Genomic DNA, 21,626 nt, shown 5'->3' on the forward strand with positions numbered 1-21,626 from the left:
ATTAGGGGTTGCTGTTCTTTTTATATATTTGGACAGGATGTCAAGACCCAGTATAAAATCCTAATGGCTAAGTGAGAATAAATCAACTTCAAAGCTCCTGCTTAGATTTCCAGGAGTTTACAGCCACATGAAAAAAATATAATTGAAGATAAATAAAATATATAAATCAAAAATTGAAATGAAAAATAAGTGATTATCAAATTAATTTATTACACTTGTCTATGCAAGTGACAAATTGAAAGTTATCTAAAGCTGAGATCCCCAAAATCAAGAGTAATGTGGTCTCTGGAGCAGCACAAACTCCCACAAAATATAATCTATCCTTCCTCAGTGAACAGGTTAACAGGGCAAAAACATCATTCCTACTCTGGCCAGGATCTGAGGGAACTCATCTAGCTTGATGGATGCTCTATTGCAAAGTTTGCAACTGAGTGAATTCAACATGAACAACTTGGGAGTGAAAGCAATGCCAAATTATGCATCCTAATTTTATAATGCACCAAGTATTAAACTTTATCCCTTGTTGTGGAATTAATTTCCTGTCAGCATGATTCTGCACGTGCTGCAATATAAATCCATGGGCAAAGTCGAGCAAATAGCCCAACGTTGATATGCCGTTTCCCTCACAACCAGTAGGTTTAGCACACAGTAGTGTTGCATGATTTTACCCAGGGTATACATCGTTGAAGTGTACATTTGCTGTGTATTATGAAACAATATTAGCAGTGGCACATTATATTCGACCAGTTCAGCACAATTTGAGCAATGCATGCATGCCTAAATACATTAACAACTGATGCCTGGCAACCCTGGAACTCTGTCATGAAGCTGGAATATGAGCTAAGCACCTTTTTCTTTTTTAATGTAGCTATAAACCAGGGGAAAGAATTTGGAAACATCACTATGGTGAAACTGAGTTTTATTATGCGGTGGTACAGTTTCACCAACATAAGTGCCAAAAAAGGCATGGGATGGTGGTGAAAAAACGTGGCCCCGGCCAATTAACCCGTCTCTGTCCCTCTTGTGACAGTCGTCCTTTCACCCAAGACATTTCGATAGGAATCCGATTCAATATAAATCCTCTCAGTTAAAATCTGCATTTGTAGTTTTGAAAAGGTTTCACCCTTTTTTTAAAAACCTAATTTCATAATAAGACCAAGTCCAGTTAAAAGCATCTATATGGAGCCTGGGACAATAGCAGGAGGTCCAGAAGATATTTGTTGGCAGCCATTTTTATTCAGACTGTAAATTCAGTTGTGGATTATGATACAGCTGGGAGCTCCACATTTAGAGAATTCAAATAAATGATAGCTACCTAGAAGCTCGATTTCACTTATACAGAACAGATTAAACTTGTAACGATTATAGTTGCAAATGGGAGCATTTGTTCTGTTTTTGTGATTTACTGGCTGTTTGCAACTTGCTGCGACACCTATTTATGCAGAGAAACCACTGGCACTACTCACATTTCTGTTTTAAGTACTCCTTTTATTGACTTGCTGAAAGTAAACAGGATATCTGCTACTTCATTTAAAACCCATCAGACTGTAAATGGATTTTACAGCAGAGTCTAACATAATAGTGTTTACATTTACAAAACCACATTTTTCACAATCTTGTCTCCCTAGAGCTTGCTTCATTAGTGAAGAGATCTTCTGTTACAACAGCCATGAAGTGAATAAAGCACTGCCAACCAATCTACATCAGCTGAGTAACTACAGATCTTAACCCATAATACACTACTGTTGAATTTATTTATCTGGGCATGACTGAATTCTGAGGAGTGTCAACCTGTCACTTAGCAGCAGCCCTTCCTGTTTGAATGTGTTTTTTTTAAATGCATCCGTCATGCCAACAGATCAACCTTGAGACTTTTGGGTTTTTGACAGGCTATTTTGTTAGCCAACACAACTGCTTTCAGACAACCAAAACCCAATTTTTGCAAGTTGCTCCCATCTTCAAAGTGGAATTTGTGAGCCAAGAGGAAGAAAAACAGAATAAGAAAATTGAAAGTTACTTTTTAAAAGATAAAGACAGTTATCACAGATTAGGTAGGGAAAAAAAGTTAATATTCAAAAATCTAAGTTTCTCAAAAAATAATTGAATAGCTTTAGTATTGTATTAGTATTTCTTTCAGCAACATACGCAGGCTAAAAACTGACAATAAATGCCTAATCCATCAAGGTAATTATTTTGCTAAATCTCTAATATAATGTTCTACTATAATAATATAAATTGGATTAATCTGCGGCATTATAAAAGCACAAAATTAAGTAACACAACTGGTAAAAGAACAGTTCTCTAAATATAGACCCTATATATTTGTTAGAGTTATATCATATCACTTTTTGGTGATCTACTCATTTTTATGGACATTAAGGATCAGATGCATCCTATCAGACAAGGTGCAGTGTGTCATGATTATGCCAAACACGCCACATCAAATTTCTTCCTTTCTCCTTATTTTAAATGTATATAGTTGAACTGCCAACATTCCTAACTATTTAGGTGGGAGTAAATCAGCTTTTGCTGATGTTTTTTAATTAAATGTCTTATACTTTACTTCCTCTCTCTGAATTAAAAGAATGCTAATGTGACTTCAGCCCCACTGAGTGAAATTAAATATTATGACATGGGTCAGTGGCTATGATACAACATATGATGAATTTTTTTTTAGATCTAGACTGTGCTGTCAAGGAGATATTCTGAATGAAGAGCAGCTGCTTCACCACAAAAAAGGAGTCAAAATTGAAAGGAGAGGCTCTCCAAACACTTTTACCTTGCTATTGACTGAAGCGGAACTGAAACAGCAATACCAGAGACATAGTTAACTTACTTTCCCTCTTAGTCAGGGAATAGTGCCAGTCATCAAATGAATTTAATCGCTCCACCATTTGTCATTGTACCTTCAGCTGCCTAGACCCTCGGCTCTGGAATTCTCTCCCTAAACCTCTCCGCCTCTCTGTCCTCCTTTAAGAAGCTCCTTAAAACCTACCTATTCGACCGAGCTTTTGGTCACCTGTCCTAATATCTCCTTGGCTTGGTGTCAAATTTTGTTTGATAACTCTCCTGTAAACGCCTTGGGACGTTTTACTACGTTAAGGGTGCTATTTATTGCTATTGACGGGAGGGTAAATAAAAACATCTTTAAAAACAGGGTAAAAATGGAAGTAGGAAACAACACAACCAGGATTACAGTGGTTAAATTATTTTAACGGGTTATTTTAAAACAGACAAAAACTGGCAATTTAGTTTCAGATCCTGATGGTACCAGATTCCTTTAAGTCTAATACCATTCTTTTATTGAATGACTCTCTACAAACCATCTATAATCATCATCTATCCAACTCTGTTCCTCCCCACTGTGATTCCCAGCAACCAGTTCAGTCCTGTTCCAACACTAAATCTAGCAGACACTAAGATGAACTTATTCCAACTCCAAGCATTCAGGTTGAACTCCATCAGATGAAATGATTGTGCTCGAATAATGAGGTTAAAGGAAATTGGACAAGTGTCAAGTTCCAAGCTCTCACTTTGAACCATAACAAGGCTGAGTAATTTATCTAGCTAACTGTGGAAGCAAAAGCAGGTGTCACGGTTATAGCGACTCTATTAATATTGGTTCATTTTATAATCACTGGTACAATTTGTGGCATACTGGGTCTCTTTAGAGACGGCGAGCAACCAGATGACTGTGATAACTATAATATATTGTAACTTTTAAATGAAAAATAGTCAGGATGAAATAATCATAAAAATCCAAATAGAGGCAAGTAATGTTTTGGCAGATTTCAAATGGAGCCAAGAAAAAGAACACAGAATTTCAAAATGCAATTTTTTGCTAAAGCTATGCTTATCAAAATGCATGCTCTATATTCAACTTTATAGGTCTATTTTCATAAAGTGGCAATATTAATATGAATTTTGAACTACATTTTCCTCTTTTATTTATATTACATTCAAAATGTTATGCATTTTTAAAGGGCCTACTGAAAAGCAATTTACAGTCAGTTCTGCGTGGTAAAATGAAGTTATTTCTAAGCCCTAATAGTTTTATGGGATGGGGATCATATGCACTTCGCCTTTTAATAGCAAGATGTATAAATATGAAAGTCTGGAAAACGCTTTAAATATTTATATAAAAATGTACAATATAATATATTCTCTACAAAATATCAGAATGTATAAACAGAGGTAACAGCTTAAAATTTAAATAATTGTTCAGCAGCTAGAATTTAGATCTACAAGGAAGTTACATTATATTGCTTAACAGTCCAGCAGGAATTTAAGAGAAGTCATTCTTTTTTGCATTTAGTATAACGTTCAATGCTTTTAAAGCTCATTAGTAATAGCAAACTGTAGTTTTCTAGGATTAATCATTGTTTTGGTCCTTTCCTGCATTCAATCGCATATCTGATATTTTGCCATTGCAGTAATTGTTTTCCTCCAAAGCCATGAATGTCACCAAGAGAAATCTTTTAAGTAGCCATCTAGTTAAAAAAAAATTCCTGGGGATGTTGACAGTAAGAAACCAAGGCAAAGTCTAAAAGAACTTGGCATCTTGCAGTTCACACTACAACTCTGCCCAGCTGAGGGCATACATCAAAACAGCACAAAAGGCAGAACTGCTATCCTATGTCCGCATTTTAACGAAATGTTGCAATTTCAATCTGATGCAAATAGCCTGAATTAAATTATAATTTGTTTGAGGGATTGCTTCAAAAACATCAACTGTGGTATTTATGTTGCTATTTTCTGTGACTGGCGTCATTCAGATTGCACTACTTTCTACAGTAATCTAGTTTTGAGTTTTAAGAAAGCTCACTGATCTGAACAATTAAGGCACCTAGCAGTTATGATGGTCACTGGAAGAAGAGCAGATCTCTTTGTATTTAATACAAGACAAAATAAGTATGTTTTGGATTTACAATTGTAGTATGAATTGGGTGGAGGGGGGGGGGAAGGAGAACTTCCACTTTTAGATGGGAATTTGAAACTAATACTGAAACGAAGACTATTTTATACCAGCCCAATTCGAACAGTGGCACCAGTAAAGTGCATGAGACAGTAATTTGGTGCTGATTACATGTAAACAGGGTAGGCAGATGGGAGTCATCCACCGCATAGCAATGATAGGTCTTTGCTTCAAGTCACTTCTTTTAGTGACTTGATTGGCTAGTAGATTAATCAGTTTCTAATACTGAATATAGGGAGCAGGTACTGGGTCATTTCTAACATGGAATCTGCATCGAGTCTCGATGTTGATGTACAATAACTTTTTTGACATTTGAATGAATCGCAAGATTTGGATAACAAAATAAATTTGAAGCAATACTTTTAAAGTTCATTATTTTTCCTTAAAAGGTGGGTATTATGTTCATTGTTATTTCCCCTTTTACTTGGATGTTTCCAGCCACTGCCAATAGTCGTTAAAAAGTTGCTGTCCAAGATTACTCTGCCAAAAGGATCCTTCCAAACAAGGTTGCTCTGATGCTACTGACGTTTGTGGATATCTTAATTTCTCCTACGCCAAGCCAACCAGCTGAAAGTTGTATGCTTCATTTCCAGGTAGTAGCTGATGAGTTTTGACTGAAGTTGTTCATAGATATTTGATGCACTCTCGCTACAATAAAGCAACATGGTCACCAGACTCAGCAAAATGATGATCAATAACTTCCGAAATATTGCTGGCAAATGGGAATTACATCTGTTAGCTGGTAAAAAAAATACAAAGAGTCATAAAAATGCAACATTATATCCTTCTGTACAATTACAGTAATCTTCAAAATATGGAAAAATTACATCAACACAAGTGCACTAATGTTCAGAATATGCATTACTATGGCAGTTTTATATGAAGAACTAGCCAACTGTTTGATAGTGGTAGAGCAGGGCAGGAGATTAATTACTGAATTAGACTAACTGAATTCAACCACTGATCTCACACCAGGGCTTTTGAGTTCAGAACAGCCAGTTTAAATGGTACTAGTTCTTCTTTTCCTCTCCCTGTTTTAAATTTAATTGGGAACCTGACAGACACACTTATTTCACCCCAGGTGCCTTCCTCGTTCTCCTTCAATTGTGTCATGGCAAAATTAGTGTTGCTGTAAAATGCTGCATTGATAACATTTATCAGTTGCACTCAATTTCAAAATTGTTATTTAATATGTACATGCGTTTGCATTAAAAATAACAGCACTGCGAGCTGTGAAGAACAGCAATACAATGCTGGGAGCACATATTGGGAAATTGTACAACTACAGCCCTTAAATTCTCATCCATGAAAATGAATAGATGGAAAATCATGGACTGAGGGTGGTGCAATTTTCCAATACGCGCTATTGATAGGAGTGATTTCTTGCCAAGAGCACCAAAACGGAAACTCTCCCCTTTAGTGTCAGGTCTGAGCCCACTTGGAAGAGGTAGTCTCACATTAATTGGTTTTGCATCGACTATGTCATGACAGCAAAGCCAACTTTCTGAACTTTGAAATTTATGTTTACAAAGAGTGCAGCATCTGCTGAACTGCCCTTCAAGTTTCTAATGTTAGTGACAGGAGAAGCCTTTTTCACAATAGAAATTTCACCAGCTGAAAATCAGAACTCAGCATGTGTTTTTTCTAATTTAAAAGCTGTGAGATTGGTGCTGTCTGTTAATAGATTCTCAAATTCCCAAGAGTGTAACAAATTAGAATGTACAATATGAAGACACTGTGAAAAACTAAAATTGTTTGTATTAAAAATAATATTGTTTTAAAAAAAAATCTGTCTTCAGTCTTGTTTGCATCAGCTATGCTTACTTCTACCACCAGCCCATTACTATAGGCCTTTTTTGTATGTTATGCAACAACAATAACTTGCATTTTTAAAGTGCCTTTAACGTAGTAAAATGTCCCAAGGCACTTCACAGGAATGATCATCAAACAAAATTTGACACCGAGCCACATAAGGGGATATTAGGAGAGGTGACCAAAAGCTTGGTCAAAGAGGTAGATTTTAAGGAGCGACTTAAAGGAGGAGGGAGAGAGGCGGAGAGATTTAGGGTGGGGATTCCAGAGCTTAGTGCCTAGGCAGCTGAAGGCACGACCGCCAATGGTTGAGCGATTAAAATCAGGGATGCGCAAGAGGCAAGTGCTGGAGGAGCACAGAGATCTCAGAAGGTTGTAGGGCTAGAAGAGGTTACAGAGATAGGGTGGGGCGAGGCCGTGGAGGGATTTGAAAACAAGAATGAGAATTTTAAAATCGAGGCGTTCCCAGACCAGGAGCCAATGTAGGTCAGCAAGGACCGGGTTGATGGGTGAATCGGACTTGGTGCGAGTTAGGATACGGGCAGCATAACAACAATGTTCATCCAAAGATAAACACATGACTTCAAATTGACCAGGGTCATTACTGGAAGTATAAACAATTTTGGATAAATTGTACTAGGAAAGTATCGTTTTTTGGGGTTTTGATCTTTTTCTACAGAAAGGATTTGGAAAAGAGTTACATTTAAATGCTTTTTTTAAAAAAAAGCACTGTACATTCACACAAGTTTGGGGATCAAAGCTCTGAGACAAATGGTGATTAAAATGCTAATTAGGGATTGAAGTTGTTTTCTTAAAGACAATAATAAGCAAGAAAACAATAAGCAATTTGTTAACCTATCTCAGTCATCGATAAACGCTTCACACCCATAGTGTTGGGAACTCCCTGGTCCCGATCGCTCAGCAACGGTCATTTGGCACAGCACCCACCCCAGCTGTGCACACATGAGGATAAACACAGGGACAGAAACACACACTGATAATCAGGACTGGTTTTCGGCAGACTCAGAAAAGTTAGAGTGCAGGAGGGTGGCTAGAAATTATTTTAAATCAAGCAAGACAGCCTACTGACATGGGAAAACATATAATTTGTATTATTTCCTGTTGTTACACAAAGATGATCAGACTGCTATGGAAGTGACCAGCATCACTGTCGGAGATAATATCAGGCAAGACTCAAATTTGTAAACAGGCAAGCCAGATATTTCCCATAGCTAAATATATGCTCCAGCAATTCTAGCCAGCAAGTAATACTTTCATTTTACCATCTGTTCATATTGAACAGATTTCCAGACAATGACATTTTCTGGGAGATTGCTCCACAACCAGGAGAAGCTCTCTGAAGTTTCAGCACTTGCATTCCATGCAGTCTTATTGAATTGATACAAACATTGAAGTGCAACCACAGCAGCTCATGTTCTGGTAGAAAAGTGGAGTTATATCTACTCCGCACTGAGGTTGTTATATTACTTCCATTGAGTTACCAAGCCCAATCTCAGGGATGAGTAACTATAGTCATGAGAGTTTTCAGATACTGGAACTAGTTCCACTAGAGCAGAGAAGATTAAGAGAGTAAATAGAGGTTTTTAAAATTATGAAAGGTTTTGATAGGATGAATGGCGAAAGACTATTCTGGTTAGGGAGTCATCAATTTAAAACGGTAACTAACAGGGCAAGGAGAGAGGTGAGGTGAGATTTCTTTGTGCAGAGAGTTGTTGGAGTGCAGAATGCTTTGCCACAGAAAATAGTTGAGACAAAGACTACTGCATCTTTTAAAAGGAGGTATAGATAAACAGTTGAAGCAGAGGAAGATGCTGGACTATGGAGAGAGAGCAAGACAGTGGGATTAGTTTTAGATTGCTCTAGCAAAGAGCCGACACAAACAGGATGGGCCGAATTGGTTCCTTCTGCGCTGTAGACCTCTAAGGTTCTATAGAAGCCAAGCCATACAAATAGGAAGATCCCAAGCTGGATCTCTGGTCTGTGATGAGTTTGCTGATTTCAGCCAAGGGTTGTGGCAGTGTCCTATGGTAGTCACTTACTTATAAATGTTTGCTAAGAATCAGAAATATTGGTGACAAGACTCCCCTCACACCTATCAGGGTTATCCAGTAAGTAAACAAAGACATAGCTTTTTTATAGCATCTTCACATGTTTCTCAGGACATTACAAAGCATTTCATATCCAATTAATTACTTTTGAAGAGCAGTTATTATGTAGGTAAATGTAACAGCCATTATGCACACACTAAGAACCTACAAACGACGAGATGAATGACCAGTTAATATGGACCCTCTCCTCTTCAAATAGTGCTAAGGGATTTTTTTTACATCCATCAGAATCTCATTTTGGTGTTTCATGTGAAAGGCGGCACCTCTGACACAGAGGTGAGAGTTCTACAAACTGAGCCAAGATGACACCAAAAGTAGCTGAGCCATCTGGACCAAGATGATCTCAGGCTTGATCCCTGACCTGTGCTGAATTATTTGATCTCACCTGGGCCAGTGAGAGAGGTGCTACAGTTGATTGCAAAGCTCTGGACTAGGATGGGATAAATTGACTGGGTTTCCAGCTCCTGGGAGCAACTGTTGCTGAGCAGTGCACGTGTATAAATGCTAGAGGAGGGCAATGATTGGGCTCAGCTGATATGACCCATAATTAATGGCTGCTGACACTTGGGCTGGGCTTTTACACTTCCGAGATCATCGATCTGTGATTTTCCTGCCCATTACAATGAAAAGGGGGAAATCACAGGCTGGTGAGCATGTAGATTAAAAAAACAGGGTTAAGTCTGTCATAGAAAGTTACGGCACAGAAGGAGGCCATTCAGCCCATCGTATCCATGCCAGCCGAAAAAGAGCTATCCAGCTTAATCCCACTTTCCAGCACTTGGTCCGTAGCCATGGAGGTTACAGCACTTCAAGTGCACGTCCAAGTACTTTTTAAATGAGTTGAGGGTTTCTGCCTCTACCACCCTTTCAGGCAATGAGTTCCAGACCCCCACCACCCTCTGGGTGAAAAAAATTCTCCTCGACTCCTGTCTAATCCTTCGACCAATTACTTTAAATCTATACCCCCATGTTACTGACCCCTCTGCTAAGGAAATAGGTCCTTTCTATCTAGTTCCATCATAATTTTATATACCTCAATTAAATCTCCCCTCAGCCTCCTTTGTTCCGAAGAAAACAACCACTGCCTATCCAATCTTTTCTCATAGCTAAAATTCTCCAGCCCTGGCAACATCCTTGTAAATCTCCTCCGTACCCTCTCTAGTGCAATCACATCTTTCCTGTAATGTGGTGACCAGAACTGTACGCAGTTCTCAAGCTGTGGCCTAAATAATGTTTTAAAGAGTTCTAGCAGCCCTGCTCTTAGATTCTGTGCCTCGGCTAATAAAGTATCCCGTATGCCTTTTTAATCACCTTATCTACCTGTCCTGCTACCTTCACATATCTGTGGACATGCACTCCAAGGTCCCTTTGTTCCTCTACACCTCAGTATCCTCTCATTTATTGTGCACTCCCTTGCCTTGTTTGCCCTCCCGAAATGCATTACCTCACACTTCTCCGGATTGAATTCTATTTGCCACTTTTTTTGCCCTCCTGACCAGTCCATTGATATCTTCCTGCAGTCTACAGCTTTCCACCTCACTATCAATGACACGGCCAATTTTTGTATCATCTGCAAACGTCTTGATCAAGCCCCCCACATTCAAGTCCAAATCATTAATATATACCACAAAAGCAAGGGACCTAGCACTGGAAACAGCCTTCCAATCACAAACACCCATCAACCATTACCCTTTGCTTCTTGCCACTGAACCAATTTTGGATCCAACTAGCCACTTTCCTCTGGATCCCATGGGATTGTATTTTTTTGACTAGTCTGCCATGTGGAACCTTGTCAAAAGCCTTGCTAAAATCCATGTACACTACATCAAACACGTTGCCCTCATCTACCATCCTTGTTGCCTGCTCAAAAAATTCAATCAAGTTAGTCAGACAGGACCTTCCCGTAACAAATCCATGCTGACTGTCCTTGATTAACCCATGCCTTTCTAAATGACTATTTATGCTGTCCCTCAGAATCGATTCCAATAATTTGCCCACCATCGAGGTTAGACTGACTGGCCTATAATTACGGTGTATCTCTTTCTCCCTTTTTAAACAACGATACAACGTTAGTAGTCTTCCAATCCTTCGGCACAATGCCTGTAGCCAGGGAGGATTGGAAAATGGTGGCCAGAGCCTCTGCTATTCCCTCCTTTGCTTCTCTTAACAGCCTGGGATACATTTCATCCGGGCCTGGCGATTTATCTACTTTCAAAGATTCTAAACACCTTAATACTATGTTTATCCCATCCAATATTTCACACTCCTCCTCCTTAACTACAATCTCTGCATCGTCTCCGTTTTTTGTGAAGACAGATGCAAAGTATTCATTAAGAACCATGCCCACATCTTCTGCCTCCACACATAGGTGCCTTTTTGGACTCTAATAAGCCCTACTCTTTCCTTAGTTATCCTCTTGCTCTTTATGTATTTATAAAACATTTTTGGGTTTTCCTTAATTTTACTTGCTAGTATTTTTTCATGCCCTCTCTTTGCTTTCCCAATTTCCTTTTTAATTTCACCCCTGCACTTTCTATACTCCTCTAGGCTTTCTACAGTATTGAGCTCTTAGTGTCTGACATAAGCTTCCCTTTGTTGCATTATCATCCCGGGGGCTCTAGATTTGGCAGTCCCACCCTTTTTCTTTGTGGGAACATGTTTATTCTGAACCCCTTGAATCTCCCCCTTGAATGCCTCCCACTGTTCTGACACTGATTTACCTTCAAGGAGCTGTTTCCAGTCCACTTTTGCTAAATCACTTCTCAGCTTAGTAAAATTGTCCTTTCCCCAATTTAGAACTTTTACTCCTGTTCTATCTCTGTCCTTTTCCATAACTATGTTAAGTCTAAGGAGTCGCACAACACCAGGTTATAGTCCAACAGCTTTATTTGAAATCACAAGCTTTCGGAGCTTTGCTCCTTCGTCACTTCACCTGACGAAGGAGCAAAGCTCCGAAAGCTTGTGATTTCAAATAAAGCTGTTGGACTATAACCTGGTGTTGTGTGACTCCTTACATTTGTCCACCCCAGTCCATCACCGGCATCTCCGCATCATATGTTAAGTCTAACTGTATTCTAATCACTACCACCAAAATGCTCTCCTCCCACTGATACGCCTTCCACCAACCCAGCTTCATTCCCTAAAACTAAATCCAGAACTGTCCCCCCTCTTGTTGGGCTTGCTAAGTACTGGCTAAAAAAGTTCTCCTGAATGAAATTTAAGAATTCTGCACCCTCTATACCTTTTTCACTGATTGTATCCCAGTTCATATTAGGGTAGTTGAAATCCCCGACTATTACTGCTCTATTGTTTTTGCAATTCTTAGAAATTTGCCTACATATTTGCTCTTCTATCTCCCTCTGACTGTTTGGGCGGGGGGGTTCTATAAAACACTCCCAGCAGTGTGACTGCCCCTTTTTTGTTCTTTAGCTCAACCCATATGGCCTCATTTGATGATCCTTCTAACATATCATCCCTCCTCACAGCCGTAATTGTTTCTTTAACCAATATTGCCATGCCCCTCCTTTTTTATCCCCGTCTCTATCTCGTCTGAAAACCCTGTAATCAAGAACGTTGAGCTGCCATTCCTGCCCCTATTTAAGCCATGTTTCTGTAATAGCTAAGATATCGTACTTCCACATGTCTATCTGTGCCCTTAGCTCATCCGCCTTATTCACTATACTCTTTGCATTGAGATATATACCATTAAGCACTTTATTTCCTCTGCCTTCCAAACTCACTTACCAATTTTTGGCCTTCCATTTCCAGCTTTGCTTCTCTCCCTTCTGAATCTTCACTCAGGTTCCCATCCCCCTGTCAAGCTAGTTTAAAAACTCCCCAACAGAACTAGCAAACCTCCCCACGAGGATATTGGTCCCGGCCCTGTTGAGGTGCAACCCGTCCGGCTTGTACAGGTCCCACCTCCCCCAGAACTGGTCCCAATGCCCTAGGAATCTAAAGCCCGCTCTCCTGCACCATCTCTCTAGCCACGCATTCATCTTCTCTATCCTCCTATTTCTATACTTGCTAGTGCGTGGTACGGAAGTAATCTGGAGATTACTATCTTTGAAGTCCTGCTTATTAATCTCTGTTCTAATTCCTTAAAATCTGCCTGCAGGACCTCATCCCTCTTTCTACCTATGTTGTTGGTACCAATACAGACCACGACCTCTGGCTGTTCACCCTCCTCCTCCAGAATATTCTGCAGCCACTCAGTAACATCCATGAGCCTGGCATCAGGGAGGCAACATACCATCCTGGAATCTCGTCTGTGGCCGCAGAAATGCCTATCTGTTCCCCTAATTATAGAATCCCCTATCACTATCGCTCTCCTGTACAGCTGAGCCACCCATGGCGCTGTGGACTTGGTTCTGGCTGCACTCCCCAGAGGAACCCTCTCCCCCACCAGTATTCAGAACTGTCTAGGCTCACACAGAGAATGGCCACATGGACAAGGTACCAGATGGTGGTCAGAGCAAGCGAAACTGTTCCCCAGCAATGAGTTAATGGGCCTGAAATTCCAGTCTGGGAGGAAGGCATAATTTGGGCAGGTCCTCATACAGGGGACCAGAAAACAGAAAAGAACTCTTGTTCCACCAGGATTCTGCCACTTCTGCAAGTTTATAAGAAAATCTAATAAAAGGGAATGTAGGCGAATCTTTCACCCTCCCAGTCCCACATCAAACAGAGCATGACTTGGGGAGTTGACTGGTTACCTCAGGAATTCCACCTATTAGGATCTCTGCAGGTTACAGCTGGCAAGAGTTTCATGGAGGCTCCAGAAGTCTCCCAAAGATAACCCGTCCTGGCAACTGATTCCTATAGGAGCTGAAGATTCATTAACTCACTTTTGTCTTTGATCTGGGAAGGGCCATGGGGTGGAACAGACACTGGTGGTCCACTCTGACAATTTTGCTTAACTATTGCTTTCAAAAGTTTATGATATTAAGGGGAACAGATAGGGTGGATAGAGAGAAACTATTTCCGCTGGTTGGGGATTCTAGCAGTAGGGGGCACAGTCTAAAAATTAGAGCCAGACCTTTCAGGAGTGAGATTAGAAAACATTTCTATACACAAAGGGTAGTAGAAGTTTGGAACTCTCTTCCGCAAACGGCAATTGATGCTAGCTCAATTGCTAAATTTAAATCTGAGATAGCTTTTTGGCAACCAAAGGTATTAAGGGATATGGGCCAAAGGAAGGTATATGGAGTTAGATCACAGATCAGTCATGATCTAATTAATGGTGGAGCAGGCACGAGGGGCTGAATGGCCTACTCCTGTTCCTATGTTCCTAAAACATTGAGTATTAAAATAAAATCTCATAAGAATGATACTGTTGGTCTAAAAAATATGAATACATAAATATAAACCAACACGAATCAAGGAAGAAAATGCTTTGCAGAAAATTCAGGCTACTACAAAAATTATAGCAGCTAATACCACTTACAGGAGAAATAAGCCAGTCTCACACAGCAAAAGAAAATAAATTTTATGCTCAGCAGTTTACTTTGCATGTATAATGACATTGAATTTAGTGCAGGCACTGTGTGATTATGGCTTGGATATTAGCTCTAGGCCATCTGGACTGGCTCCCATAATAAAAGCAAGTTGCCTTTTTTTTAAAATGGTATGTAGAGCCATGAGCACAGTTATAGACAAAAATTAATTGCAAAAAGGTGTTGTGTTGACCAGGCACTAGAAAGACAGATTCACGCATCTGGAGTGCTAGTACCAGAGGGCCTTTAAAAGAGAAAGAAAGCCAAAGCAAGAACCAGGAAATAAAATGACAAAGAAAGAGTAATGTTACCCCTGAGAGCACAAAATAGATTAGTTTGGAGGAAAATACCCCTGTGGAGTAGTGAATACCAAATGAAAATCAATAGTCAGCAGAATATTATATCTCTTTAAAAGTTATTTAAATTGGATGTTGAAAGGTTACCTCATATTTAAACATAATTCTAATGAGCTCCTCTTCATGTCACTCCTTTCAGAAATGCTCCCATCGCTTGCTATTTTTATAAAGTTAATACACTATTACAATTTTATTTTGATTTAAAAAAAAAAATCAATATTTCATCCTCATTATATTCTGTGCATATGGCCAACAAGAAGTTAGAATTCCATCATCTCAAAAGCACAGAAGTAATATGAGGAGGGGAGAAGACTGTTCAGATCCACTTCCACTTACCCAGCTTCACAGAACTGAGAGGGTGGACTCGACTGGTTTCTTCCCCGACCAGAGGGTCGATGCCATTTGGTAGAATGTCTCGTCGCCGAAACTGACTAACAGGTACCAGGATGTAGCCTGGATGGTGGTGAGAAAGGCCCTCCCAGTGCGGTCCTTCCAACACGCACAGACCTCAGCACCACCGTGAGCTGCTCTCGAGGCAGTGGCGGGGATGAGGCCGTCTTCAATCTCCTGATGGGCTGCCCATTTGATCAGAGGGTGTGGAGAGAGATGTGTTGGTATTTGTCCCGGTTCATCCCAAACAGTTCGGTAACACAGGACTCTGTGCTCTACGGACTTTCCTGGGATGCACACTGAGACAGATATCACCTGCAGCTGGAAGATCATCAACTTGGTGAGGAAGGCCCTTTGGTCCACCCGAAACATGCTGGTCTTCCAGCTGAAGGAGCTGTCCATGATAGAGTGTTGCCGACTGGCACACTCCAAGGTCCAGAAGTATGTGCTGTGGGACGCACTGAGGCGAGGTGTGCGACATACGGAAAGGCTCTCTGGGGAAAGGCCACCATGTAAGGCCACCCCACCTTGCATTGTACACCATGAGTCATAAGAAATACTGTGTTTGAATTGTAATAATGAGATCGCTTTGTGTACGATCTGTGGTTTGAAATGTACTGCTTTGGAATAGTGATATTTTCAACTGTGTGTACCTTTAAATTCTATGAAATAAAGTATATTTTGAAATTGAAAATAGCTTCACACTCATACCAGAGAGCGTCCAAAACATTAGATTGAGAAAGGGCCTGTAATCTGCAACAACACAGCTATTGTCTGAAACATTAGATTGAGAAAGGGCCTGTAATCTGCAACAACACAGCTAGCGTCTAAAACATTAGATTGAGAAAGGGCCTGTAACATGCATCAGCACAGCTGGGGTGCTCAAAATGAGTATTAGCATTCTGATAGCACAAACAATTGCCTTAAGTGGTTAACTGAAAAAAAAATCAAAAATAAATCTTTCATTCTGTATTATAAGCTTGATTAATGTTACAAGAACAGTTACAACAAGGTGTTTTAATTACTAGTAACCAGTGTTTTACTGAAAACTTTTGTTTAACATTTCTCGATAATTCATTATCATAGGATAGTTAAAAAAACACCCAAACATGATTAAGATCTTTCCTGTATTAACCTCTTGTAAGCAGACTGGCTTGGAATGATCATACTAGGATTTTGTTGTAAAGTGAAATTCAGATCCTGAATAGTCATCCGAATTAAAAAGTGTTGCCATGGTTAATGGTTTTGAACACCTCTAATCATTACAGAACTTCTTTCCTCCCCATTCTTCTGAAAGAATTATATTTATTCAATGGGCTGTAACTGTGGTTTACTGCATTATTTACAAATATTAATACTGTAGAACTATAAAACTACTGTGTAATGGCTTCTACAAATAAATTTAACTGTGTAAAAAGTACACTTATTTAATGCTTTTATAGATCTCATATTACAGAACAGACTAATTTTAATCAGAAAAAAGTTCAAAATAATACCTTGTATCTTAGCATCAGTATTAATTTGAGAAATATCAGTTACAAAGAACTAACAGTAATTTCAACATCCTTTTGGGATTTCCCTACCCATTTATTAAAATTTTAAAACATTTTGTTTAGTCAGTGAAGTTAGAAAAACCTCTTTATAACAAAAGGAGTTCTCATGTTCTGATCTCATTTCAGCACTAGAACCAGCAATTTGTGGTGCAGACAAAATTCCACACACTACTTCAAATGCTGTTCCCCCGGATCTCTGTCCATTGCATACGACAACTAAACCGGGAGGCTAACCACCACGCTGTATCAGGATTGCTGGAGCATAGCTGCGAGAAATCTCTGTTATTGGGTTCCCCTGTACAATTTCTCAAAGTCTTGCTGTGTTCCCAATAACCACAGTGGTCAAGTTTGAGAGAAGTCATTCCATGGCACTCAATATAGAAAAAGTGTGCTCTACTTTAAAAAAAATTGACATTGATAATTACAATGAAATAATTTCCTCACCAATGGAGCTACCAGGCCAAAATATCCACTTTAGCACAATGATGGAATAGCAGAGAGAGGAGAAAAAGAACTGCTTAATGGTCACTCAGTGTTGTCTACATGGGGGAGGTCAACCACTAACATGAGATCAGGTTTGCCAGACATTATACGAGAGATTTGAAAAAAATATAAAGATTCTGCTGACAGAAATTTATGCTGAGCTAAAACCATCTGGGAAAACCCAATCAGAAGGATAATGAGATTTATATAGCACAGCATACAGTTGACTCCTGGCTAGTGTGAGCCTAGAATCTTATTTTCCTCGTTAGACGTTTAATAAATTCACTCTCTATCTCGTGCCAGTGATATGCTTTTAATATGTATGTTCTTCAAATGCAATAAATTAACTCTTTAATGATATTTTAGGTTTAATATAAGCAAATTGATTTCAGTATATATGTCAAAATAACAAAACTGTGAATGCTGGAAATTTGAAATAAAAAGTTCTGGAAATGCACAGATTGACCAGTATCTGAAAGAGAAAGATAGGTTAATGTTTTGAATGTAACTCCTCACCAGACCGGCTGTAAATATTCCTAGTATTCTGTTCTCATTTCAGTATATGTAATTTGTCATGCATACATATGCGCATGGCAACAAGAAAGAGAAAAGAAACGAATTTTGGCAAATAAACAAAGAACAGCAGTAATGATAAGTCTGCTCAAACAAACCTTTTCTTTAAATTAAAAACTTAGAACCTCCTCCAGCCCAACAACCCTCTGAGATCTCTGTGCTCCTCCAATTCTTGCCTCTTGTGCCTACCCAATTTTAATCACTTCACCATTGGCAGCTGTGCCTTCAGCTGCCTAGGCCCTAAACTCTGGAATTCCCTCCCTAAACCTCTCTGCCTCTTTACCTCTCTCTCCTCTTTTAAGACTCTCCTTAAAACCTACCTCTTTGAGCCTCGTCCTAATATATCCTTGTGTGGCTCTGTGTCAAATTTTGTTTGGTAACGCTCCTTCGAAGTGCCTCGGGATGTTTTACTATGTTAAAGGCGCTATATAAATGCAAGTTGATGTTGTTGTTGTAGAAAATGCCTATAATACGAGATGCATTGGGAGCAGTATCCTTAAGGAATAATTCATTTTGCGAGTTAGGCTAATATATTAACTCCTATGAAACTGTGAGTTATTAGGCCTGAAACAACATTGCATAAGAAAAGTCAGGGATGAAAAAAAGCCATTTAGCCCATCAAGGCTCATCCTTTTATTACTCGTCCTTGTAAACACAATTCCATATTGTGTAGCTTATATTTCATCTACCCATTAGCTTCCTTTTTTATACAATATGAAGTGTCAAAATGTAGTCAAACATACTGTGAAAAATTATCTCATCCGATTCTCGAAATCGAACTCTTCTTTCAGATCGCGTTCTGTGAGAAACATACTTTTCTTCATATCTTGCCACATTGGATCTCTTTCTCAGTATAGACGTTGGACATTTAAGTGCAATCACCTGCTGGTTTAAAAATATTTATCAAGTTATCTCTGTATATACCCATCTACCATCATACTTAGAATCTATACTTCTCCATTTGTGGTTGATATGATTTAATTTGAAAAGAAACAGCTTTTAAGCAAATTATTTTAGAATGTAGAACTCCAATTGAAACAATCTTTCTCTGGATCCTCAGCTTTTCTCTCAAAATCCATGAAAACATACATCATGCCATTAAATTTTCACCTTTCAAACAAATAGAGATTGAAGATATACAATAAATACCCATGGAATATGATCTATTGTTTACTTGTGGTTCAAGAGGAACAGAACTTGGGGCCAGTCATTAGACATAAGGGCTAATTCCCCATCCCATCCTCCCAACAGGGAAGCAATACTCAAATAGGGAAATAGGGCTACGACATTGTCCCTCAGTTCTCCAAACCATGTTTCACACAAGCACGGCTCCCCACTGAGTGTGGGAATGCAGAGTTAGCCCTATAAATCACAATCATGGCTCTTTGTCATGCATTCTGCTTATACAACATATTGGGCACGTAACTAAAATTATAAGAATTAGATAGATTAAATGTGTAATTTTATGTGTGAGCTATATTTCCATGCAGTTTGTGTAGTGATTCTGGTGAAATCACTTTTTTCTCAGATCTGATTGTTTTCAATATTACCATAAAATATAAAAAATACTTCTTGAAAATTGTATCAAAAGTGGCTTAATAAATGTGAAATGGAATTTTATATGCATATTTATGTTTGACAGGTTTTGTACAGGCCAACACAAATGACACTGCTAGAATTCCTAATTTTCCACCCAATTAAAAATCCCCTTTAGTGCATTTGCACAGCATGTAGGGAAGTAGAATGAAGCAGAAACAAGCGAAGAAAAATCTAGAGAAGAAATGGCCAAAGGGTGTAACTAGAAAGAAAATAAAGATCATTGAAAGGATAATCTGCAAAGAGAAAAAAAAGGGTCAATAGTGACCTTTGACTGAACCTTTGACTAGCTGCCAGATTTGAAAATGCCTGATCAAGAAGCTAGGCACTATTTGGTCTGATCTGATTTTTATTTAATGGGATATAAATATAAGTGACAACTAACAGAGTCTGTGGCAATAATTAATTTACCTTAATGGTAAGTTCAAGAACAGGTACAGAATCCCCACAGAAACAATGACATGTTAAGACATCGTACCTCCTGTGTGCGACATACTTTCACAGGTAACATGTTTGTTTTATGCATTCTGGCATCTGGAGTGTTTTCAAGTCTCTGTGATAAAACCTCATTTGAAAAATCTAGCAGTTGATCAGCTGCAGAATCCTGAGGGATGGCGGAATTGCATGGTCTTAACGAAGCTAGAGAAAGTTGGAAGATATAATGCACACAATTATCTATGATGTTTCAAATAGAATTAATTTTGTCAGCAAACCAAAACTAGGTTTATTAAAAAAACAAATATATCTTTAAAAAGATCAAAGAAAATGTACTTTAAAAAAAAAAATGAAAATCTAAACACCAGTAAAAATCAAATGCAGAAACACAAGAACAGAAGCAGCACTACACAAACCAAGAAAATAGGATACACTAAATCACAGAACACGGTGGAATGTCTATACTAGCATGGTCTCAACAGGGCTATTTTCCTATTTACCATTAATTCTAATTTATTTCAATTTTTCTAGTAAGAAGCTAACAAAATAAAAGAAATACCACTAACACTTCCATAGTGCTTCTCACGAGGACAGGAAAAAGAGGAGCACTGGACTTAATAGGGGATAGGACATGAGTGGGTGAGCCCTGGATGACTGCAGTTGAAGTTGAAGCTCAGCTTTGGGTCAAAAAGCAACCTGAAGTTGTGCATGACTGGGTTCATTGTGAACATGCAGCTGGGAAGGGGGATGGAATTTGTGCCAGAGTTGCAAAGTTTCTTATGGCAAGATGAACAGGATAGCTTTAATATTATTGATGCTGAACTAGAGAAGGTTCTGGCTTATCCTGGACTTAATGTCTAACAGATAGTCAGACAGCAGTGTCAACAGTCAAGGGTAGTGGCAGAGAGATAAACTTGGATGTTGTTGGCATACATATGGAAGATAAGCCCAAGTTTATGGATGCTGCTGCTGAAGGATAGCATGTAGATGTGATGGGAGAGGGTGGACTATTGAGTACAAATTATTGTATTCCCCTCATCACAACCACTAAATTAAGCAATTACCATCCAAGTGGGGCATAATTTCACTTTATTGATTATAAAAGCACTTATAAATTATATAACAAAGTACAGAAAATATGTTAAATGTATATATTTCTGTTAACTAAAGTTAAGCAAAATGCTGGTCCTGGTCTTCAGTCTTTCATTACAGTCCAAAAATACATCAGAAGATATTAGCCCTCGAATCAAACATTACTCCTATAGCTTTGTAATGCCACTAATAAAGAAAACAAAGTTACCTGCTTTGTTGATCGCTTTACATTCAGAAGTCAAGAGTTCAAAGCTTCTGGGAGAGGCTGGATTTTCACTGACAAACAGTTTCTAATGCAGCAAATAAAAATCAGAATTGAAAAAGGTCATTTAGCCCAGGCCATTTCTTCCACAGATCACATGAGTTCCACTTGACGGATTCTGCCTAACCCATTTAACTTCCTGAGGCAAGGTTCTGCAAAGTTTCTCCTTGTCCTTGCCTCCCCACAAAGGCAAGAAAAGCAAAACTCTGGGATATCTGTCTAATATTCCATTCAACATTATTCATCCTTGACAGACTTACTTTCTTGGTAAGTTATTTCCGCAGAAACAATCAACCGCAACTTACATTTATGTAGCATTTTTAAATATTCCATAATGATCTACAGAGGCCAAAACTGAACCCAAGCTGTGGTGGAAGAAGCATCAGTGAAAGGGTTGGTTTTTAACAGGAGGACAGAGAGGCATAGATGCAAAAAAGGCCAGAGTAGGAAGATCAAAAGGCACATTGGCACATAG

General features: G+C 38.9%; 1 protein-coding gene across 4 annotated transcripts in view; it reads right to left on the reverse strand.

Moving 5' to 3' along the window:
• Positions 1 to 1,216: 1,216 nt before the first annotated feature.
• c10h14orf180 (chromosome 10 C14orf180 homolog) overlaps positions 1,217 to 21,626 on the reverse strand; it is a 69,799-nt gene continuing 49,389 nt past the window's right edge. For 3 of the 4 annotated variants that reach the window (XM_067991710.1, XM_067991712.1, XM_067991708.1), the window contains 4 exons: positions 21,098 to 21,179; positions 19,841 to 20,001; positions 18,510 to 18,651; positions 1,217 to 5,714 (listed from right to left, as the gene is read on the reverse strand). In XM_067991710.1, coding sequence (XP_067847811.1) covers positions 5,515 to 5,714; positions 18,510 to 18,651; positions 19,841 to 20,001; positions 21,098 to 21,179 — 585 coding nt within the window. In that variant the 3' untranslated portion in view covers positions 1,217 to 5,514. The remainder of the gene's footprint in view (positions 5,715 to 18,509; positions 18,652 to 19,840; positions 20,002 to 21,097; positions 21,180 to 21,626) is intronic. The other variant, XM_067991709.1, reaches the window with a different exon arrangement.

Source organism: Heptranchias perlo, chromosome 10, assembly GCF_035084215.1.
Source record: "Heptranchias perlo isolate sHepPer1 chromosome 10, sHepPer1.hap1, whole genome shotgun sequence".
Lineage (NCBI taxonomy): Eukaryota > Metazoa > Chordata > Chondrichthyes > Hexanchiformes > Hexanchidae > Heptranchias > Heptranchias perlo.